The following is a 6,857-nucleotide window of genomic DNA, read 5'->3' as shown; positions in this document are numbered from 1 at the left end:
GTGTGTGTGTGTGTGTGTGTGTGTGTGTGTGTGTGTGTGTGTGTGTGTAGGATCATTTCTGGTTTAAAGACTTACCTTGTCAAGATTAATGGTCTTTATGGGGACCAAAGACCAGTCCCAATATGGTGGAACTCCATTTTTGAGTCGGGATTTAGGTTTAGGACCAAGGTGTGCATTGAGTGTAGATTAGGTTTAGGGTAAGGGGTCAGGGTCAGGTAAGAGAAACTAATGGAAATGAATGTAAGTCAATGAACGGTCTTAATAAGAATAGAAACATAAACTTGTGTGTGTGTAAGAGTAATTTTGTTGTGCTATACAATTGAACAAGTGATAGCTTATCCAAACAAATCTAATTAGCTTTTTCATGTGATGTTCAGCTGTCCAGAGTTGAGGACAGTTCTGTTTACTCATGATATCAGGGTGGTAAAGGTTTTAGTGACTTTAAGATAAAATTTTAACTCCTTTTGTTCATTTTGTTTTCACACTTCTATCAAGTGTTTTAAAAAGTAAATAACATTTTTAAGGTTTTAGTAATTTTCTAAACTTTTTCAGTTATAATGATCTTCAATTGTAAACAGGAAAGACTGAATTTCAGCCGTCACACACCCTCATACCAACAAAGTCTCTTTTTGTTGCGTTCAGATCTGTTGACAAGGCTCTCATTCATCCCATTTGCAGTCCCCCTTTTTTGTCTCAGTGGTCAGGAATAAAACAGGCAGGTTCCCCGGAGGAAACCTGAGGAGTTGACTTGTGACGTGAGGCGTCCTTGTATGTGGGGGTTGTTTTCGTCGGAGGGTGGGCAATTGTCGGGTCGGGAACCCCTCCTGCGTCACAGGTGATGTAGAATGATGGGATTTCCCAAAAACCCTTTCCCACCACCGTCCTCCTCCTCTTCAGAGTTTGGAGCAAATAAGACAAAACTACAACCCAGTGTTTTATGAGTTCCTGAAATCTGTCAGGTATGTTTAAAATTTTTCATTTCCTTGTTTTGTTTTTTTCATTGTGTAATTATTGTGAGTTTAAATCTGAAATTTAATTCTGAAGGTGGGGCATATAGTGGAAGTGGCACAAGGCTGAGATGGACATGTGTCTCTTTGCTGCTCTTCTTTTGGTACGTCTGAYTTTACATCTGTGAGGTGGTAATAACGTAATCAAAAGGTTTTGAGTTTTATACAACAGTCAACTAAAATTTTAAGCTCATGACTTGAAGCCGTGCTGAACATAATATTCTAAAGGGATAAATAGTGTTCCCAACTCCATTGCATGTTTTTTTATTTTATTTTATTTTATTGACAGACAGAAATAAGATACAGGTTTTTATCCTCAAAACAACCTTGTTTTAGAAAACAGAAAATATTTTTTTTGTTTATTTGAGTTAAGAATTTATATTTTCTTTAAAGGGCACATATGCAAAATCCACTTCTCCGGAAGCTGGAGGGGGCCGGAGTGTAAAGCGCCTTGTTTGGATTTAAAGAGACAGCCTCAAAACGAGTTCATCTGAGACACATTTCAGTTAAAGTGGTGAAAGAGGGGTTTGTGGAGTTACAACAAGGAGGAATTCAGACCAAAACATTGCAGTTCCACTTTATAAAGACCCCAACGGAATGATTTAAATGTGAAAAAGAAGGATTTAAAGGCATGATATGCCTCCTTTAAGAAAAAACAACCACAACAAAAGCTGCAATAATAAATTCTGTGTAGGTAAAATATGGTCAACAATATAAGTCTCGTATTTTCTGAAAGAGTTTTTTGCTAATTTTGGTTAAACATTAGTGGTTTGTATTTCAAGCAATAAAAAAGTAGAAAAAATTAAATATTGCTCAAAAAGTATGGAAAATTGTGTTTGGTAGATTAGTTCTTTATTATAAGAATGCTTCTTTGCAACAAATCTTATACTGTTGGAAGGCTTGTTAATTTCCCTTTTAAATGGTGCCACATTTGTAAGGAACATGCATCTGTGGGATGTGCAGTATAGCTGAGTATGTGGGTTGCACGCATGAAAAATTTGCCAAATCTTCTCTGTCAAACAGCTTATTTTTCTGTTTCACTTGTTTTGAGCTTCTGGTACATCCAGGTGCTGCCAGTCAGCTGCGCGATGTAAAATTTATTGCCAAGAAGCATTTTTACAAGAAAGAAATCATCTACCTAACACTGATTTCCTTATGTTTTGAGCTCAGTATATAATAAAACCTAAATAGCCTCTTTAGAATTGTACATTTTGCTGTCGAAGTAAAGAACCAAAGCTGTTAAGCGAAAACCCTGAATTCTTCTTTGTGTTCAGTTTTTCTGTGCTCAGGTGTGGTCTGAGCCCAGGTGTGATCTGGCGGAGTTCTTACACCCTAATGGCGCCTGTGTTGCATGTCCTGTGTGTGAGCCTGGAGAACAGCTGTCAGAGGTACCGTACTTGTTTTCTTTTTGTTTGTTTGCTTTTTGCAGATTCTTTTCCCCATCTGTTCACTCTAAAAACAGATGTTGGATTAACTTAACCATGTTATGTCAACTGGTTCAACTTAATTGAGTTGAGTAAATTCAGAGCAACATACTCATGTTCTTTGGTTAGAAATWGGGTATATTGCTTTGGATTTACTCAGCTCAGTTAAGTGGAACCAGTTGACATAACATGGTTAAGTTAATCCAACATTTCGTTTCTTAGAGTGTTTGTTGTCTCCACATTGTGCATCATTTTCAGGATTGTGGCTTTGGATACGGCGGGGATGGGGTGTGCGTTGGTTGTGAGGAGGGGACGTTCAGCACAGAAACGGGGGTGGCTCCCTGCAGGAGATGCACCCAGTGCAATCTGCTGAACCGCCTGGTGGAGGCGGAGTGTTCGCCCACCTCTGACCGGCTGTGTGACCGGTGCCTCCCGGGGTTAGTCACAGACACACACACAGCAATCAACACAACTGTGTTTGTTAGGTTTTAAATGCGAGCGTGTGTGGTTTGCATGTGCAGGTTTTTTGAACTCAKGAGCTGGACTGGGGAGGTGGAGCTGCTGTGCGTGCCATGTAACATCCATGACACAGTTCATGAAGAGTGTTTGCGTTTCACGTCTAAAGGCGCCAAAACACGTACGACTTAAGATCAAATTCATTTCAGGTTGAATAAATGTTTGTGTTCACTTCAGTTTATTTGTTTTCTTGTTGTCTGACAGAGAGCATCGTCTCAGTGCCTGAAAGGAGCATCAAAGATCCTCCAGAGAAAGGTGAGTAAACTGGTTTATTTTATCCATCCGTCCACCATTAAACAGAGGTGGAGGCCTCCGTGTCCAGTTGTCCTCCTCCTACAATGCTGTTATTGCAAGTATGACTCMGCCCCCTGTGAGCAAAAGGTGTGAATCAGGGCCCCAACGATACCAACACAAAGAGGGAAATAGAGACAAAAACAAGGGGACGTCGAGCCCCACCTGCATTCACTACATACACATAACAAAACACCAAATAACCACAGCCAAAATATCCAAACCAATAAGTCAAGTGATGTGGCACATGACCCTCTATAGAGCTAACCAAGCCTATTGTTAGGCTATGGCCCTCTTTTGCATGTGACTAACCTGTTTGTCCATGTGGAGGCAGTGCTTATAAAGCTGAGTTCACCTGAAACTCATCAGACTGAAGAAGTCTCTTGGAGGAGAGATGAAATGTTTCACAAAAGAAGAACCCATCCAGAGGACCTACTTATTTTTTCTTTTTGATTTTTTCTACCTGGATTACTGAGATGCATCAGGACATTCATCCACCTACCTTCTGCCGCTTACCTGTAGTCGGGTCACAGAGGCAAGAGGTCCAGGAGAGAAACCCAGACATCTCTTTCCCCAGCAACACTTTCCAGCTCCTCCTGGGGGACCCTGAGGCGTTCCCAGGCCAGAGAGGTTACACAATCCTTCAAGATAGTCTTGGGACTTCCTGGAGGCCTCCCACCAGTGGGACGTACCCAGAAAACCTCTGAAAGGAGGCRCCCAGGAGGCATCCTAATCAGATGAACCACCTTTCAAGTTCCTCATCCTGAGCCTGGCTACCCTACAAAGGAAGCTCATTTCGGCTTCCTCCATCTAGGATCTCGTTCTTTCAGTCATGATCCAAACCTCAAGGCCCCAGGTGATGGTTAGAATGCAGACAGACCAATAAAAGAAGAGCRTTGCTTTTGAACGCAGCTCTTCCTTCACAATGAGTGACGCCTTCATTACTGAGGAGGAGGTCCCAATAAGACACCCAGCTACTCCCTCCACTTGAGAAGTTTGTTTTATTTAAATAAATTTGAAATGACTGTGATTTTTTTTGTTTTGTTTTTTTCCAGAAGTAGAAGATGAAAATCTTTCTGTGGTCCTGGTTGGTGCTGCAGTAGCATCTTTGGTTTTTTTGGTTTCTCTGCTGCTTTGGGTTGTCCTTCTGACTGCTGAGAGATTCAGTGAGTTTAAAAACCTTCAACGTTTCTGTCAGTTCCACCTTCTTACTTTTWGTTCCCTTCACTTGGTTCTCCTGCTACACTGATCAGAGCAGGTTCCCGAGGACTGCACCAAACCAGAGGGGCTTTTGTCTGCAGCCAGTCTTCAGTATGAATCTTTGCCCGGCCACACAGAGAACCCAACGACACGTCCAGACCTCCCGCCGGAGGCCGTATCARCGAGGCAAGCTCTGTGAAGGAAAGCAGTTTTGTTGTTTTTCTCTATCCGGTTCCAACATATTCATTTGTACTTCCTGTGTGCGCAGACCCCAAAGTTCAGTGAGCCACGAGAGTGAGCTGCACCCCACGTCTATTGTGATCAACGTCACCACCAACATTAAGCCATGCAGCCAGAAAACCGACAGCATCACGCTGGAAGGGCGACACAGCTTCACGACAGAAGAGGTATCCTGCAGCCATGGATCTAATTCTTAGAGTCAACGAAACAAAAACTGACAAGAAACATTCAGTTTTACTGAATTATCTGTGTCACCAGACTTCTGTTTGGAGGTCATTCGAAGGTGATCTTGTGAAAAAACATATTTTTTTAACCAAATTCTAATTATTTTGTTTATTCATTTAAGTTGCTGATGAACTAAGCCAAATAAGAACTATAACATTATTGTTGTTTATTTATTTAAGAAGGGACAATGCATATTACAGAAAATGCCAGAATTAGCCATGGAGGCTAGTTTTCACCTGTAGTCCCTCAAGGTCCTATCTATATCCATTCATAATTATTCCATCACAAAGGAAATTATTGGATCTTTAAGTACTGATATCTGTTTGTCACCTGTTTTCATTAACTCTATGTTTTATGATTACGTGCATATTATAGTTGTTTAATCTCTAAATCTAGATTCAACAAATTTCAAAAGAGTATAAAGTATAATAAAACAATTTATGTTGAATAAAATCAAATTTAAGCGCATGATGTGATGTTTCTCACTGTAATCTCCTGCAACTTTAATGGCAATCCCATTGCTCCCCACTTCCATTACAAAAACAATCATTTCCCACAAACCATGCATTCTTTAATCAATGTAAAATGTAATGRCCACCCCTTTGAAAAAATTGGGGGYATCAATGTCTGTAATAAAATAAAATTTAAATTGATAAGTTCTAAAGTGTATTATCACTGAGCTTTTTTATGTTTCAGACAGTTTCATTGGTTAAATTTATTAAAATGAGCTCATTCTGACTCTGCATGCATGTGAGAATAAGCCTCCTTTTCTATGTCAAAACCAGATGGAGCACAAGCTGCAGRAAATCTGGGAGATCGCTCAAGGTACGTACTTCCTGTTTCCCATCAATCACAGCTTAGTTTTRTTATGAGCAGCTGCTTTTTTTCACCGCTCTTCTGAATGTTTCCAGGTCAGAGTATCGAGATGCTGGACTTCGACTCGGTCCAGGATTTGTCCCTGCTGCTCGACTCTCCCGACAGCGTGCACACTTTGAGGAAGCTGGGGCTGTCTTTAGGCGTGCCCCCTCAGGTCACCGCTCATCTCCACGGCTTCCAGGACCTTTTTCAGTACCTGCGCACCTCCACCTACACACAGCTGCCCCAGCTGGCCCAGGCTGCTGCGCTCTTGCCTAGTTTTGAAGTTGTTTCCAGGATACACAAAGCAGTGRTGAACCAGTTATTGCTTACACCCTGAGGACATTCCTTGCAACCTGATTTGCACAAAGACATTGTCTTCATTTTACCTGCTGGAACAGAGAGACTCTTTTTTTTTTTTTTTACTGAAGCACGTTTAGATTAAAATGTGAGATTACTGCAACCTGAACTAAAAATAACTGTAGAGGAGATTTTAATTCATTGTTGTACTGACTGTAATAAAAAAAGTATACATTTTGTGACAATGAATGAAAAAGGATCAGATCATGTGATGGTGCAAGACATTTTAGCCTTTGAGCGTTAAATAATACCAAGTCATTTTAGCTGCAGACCTACATGCAAGGTTTCCTGTTTACAAAGAAAAATGGATGAGCAGCCCTCTGGCTGAAGCATGTGAGAAGAAGCAGGACAGAGGATACTGTGTTAACGATCGGAGAAAGAAACTCGAGCTCTGAGAGAATTTTATTATCCTCCCACAGTTTGCCATTTAGTCATCTCCAGATTCTTCGGTGCATTACGGCTGGTAAGACTTTAAATTCTTCCATCACTTCTTTTAAAAGCAATATACTGTGATGAGCAGTTTCAGTTCTGTTTGTTATATTTCATCTTTAGGTTTCTAAACCTCACAAACTGTTTTGCTTTCTAAAATAATTTATTCAAACTTAGTTCTTGTTCTATAAAATTACTGCATCTGTTTTGAATAATAGCTCACAAGCTGTATTGTTTGATATGAGAGCAACTTTATAGTGTTTTTTTATTATCATTATTGTTATTACCTGTTATTCTGAAAGGAACAAGC

The 6,857-nt window shown here is 40.4% G+C and overlaps 1 protein-coding gene across 1 annotated transcript; it reads left to right on the top strand.

Moving 5' to 3' along the window:
• Positions 1–771: 771 nt before the first annotated feature.
• Positions 772–6,098, top strand: LOC106514029 (uncharacterized). The gene is made up of 11 exons (XM_014003107.1): positions 772–959; positions 1,045–1,111; positions 2,282–2,395; positions 2,690–2,868; positions 2,953–3,068; positions 3,152–3,202; positions 4,294–4,404; positions 4,492–4,624; positions 4,707–4,845; positions 5,689–5,728; positions 5,815–6,098. Exons 2-11 carry the CDS (start codon positions 1,079–1,081, stop codon positions 6,096–6,098), a joined length of 1,200 nt encoding a protein of 399 aa, XP_013858561.1. The 5' UTR covers positions 772–959; positions 1,045–1,078.
• The last annotated feature ends 759 nt before the right edge of the window (positions 6,099–6,857 follow it).

Source organism: Austrofundulus limnaeus, unplaced genomic scaffold, assembly GCF_001266775.1.
Source record: "Austrofundulus limnaeus strain Quisiro unplaced genomic scaffold, Austrofundulus_limnaeus-1.0 Scaffold1, whole genome shotgun sequence".
Taxonomy (NCBI): domain Eukaryota; kingdom Metazoa; phylum Chordata; class Actinopteri; order Cyprinodontiformes; family Rivulidae; genus Austrofundulus; species Austrofundulus limnaeus.
Note: the sequence above shows the minus strand (reverse complement) of the source record. Positions and strands in the feature narration are given on the sequence as shown.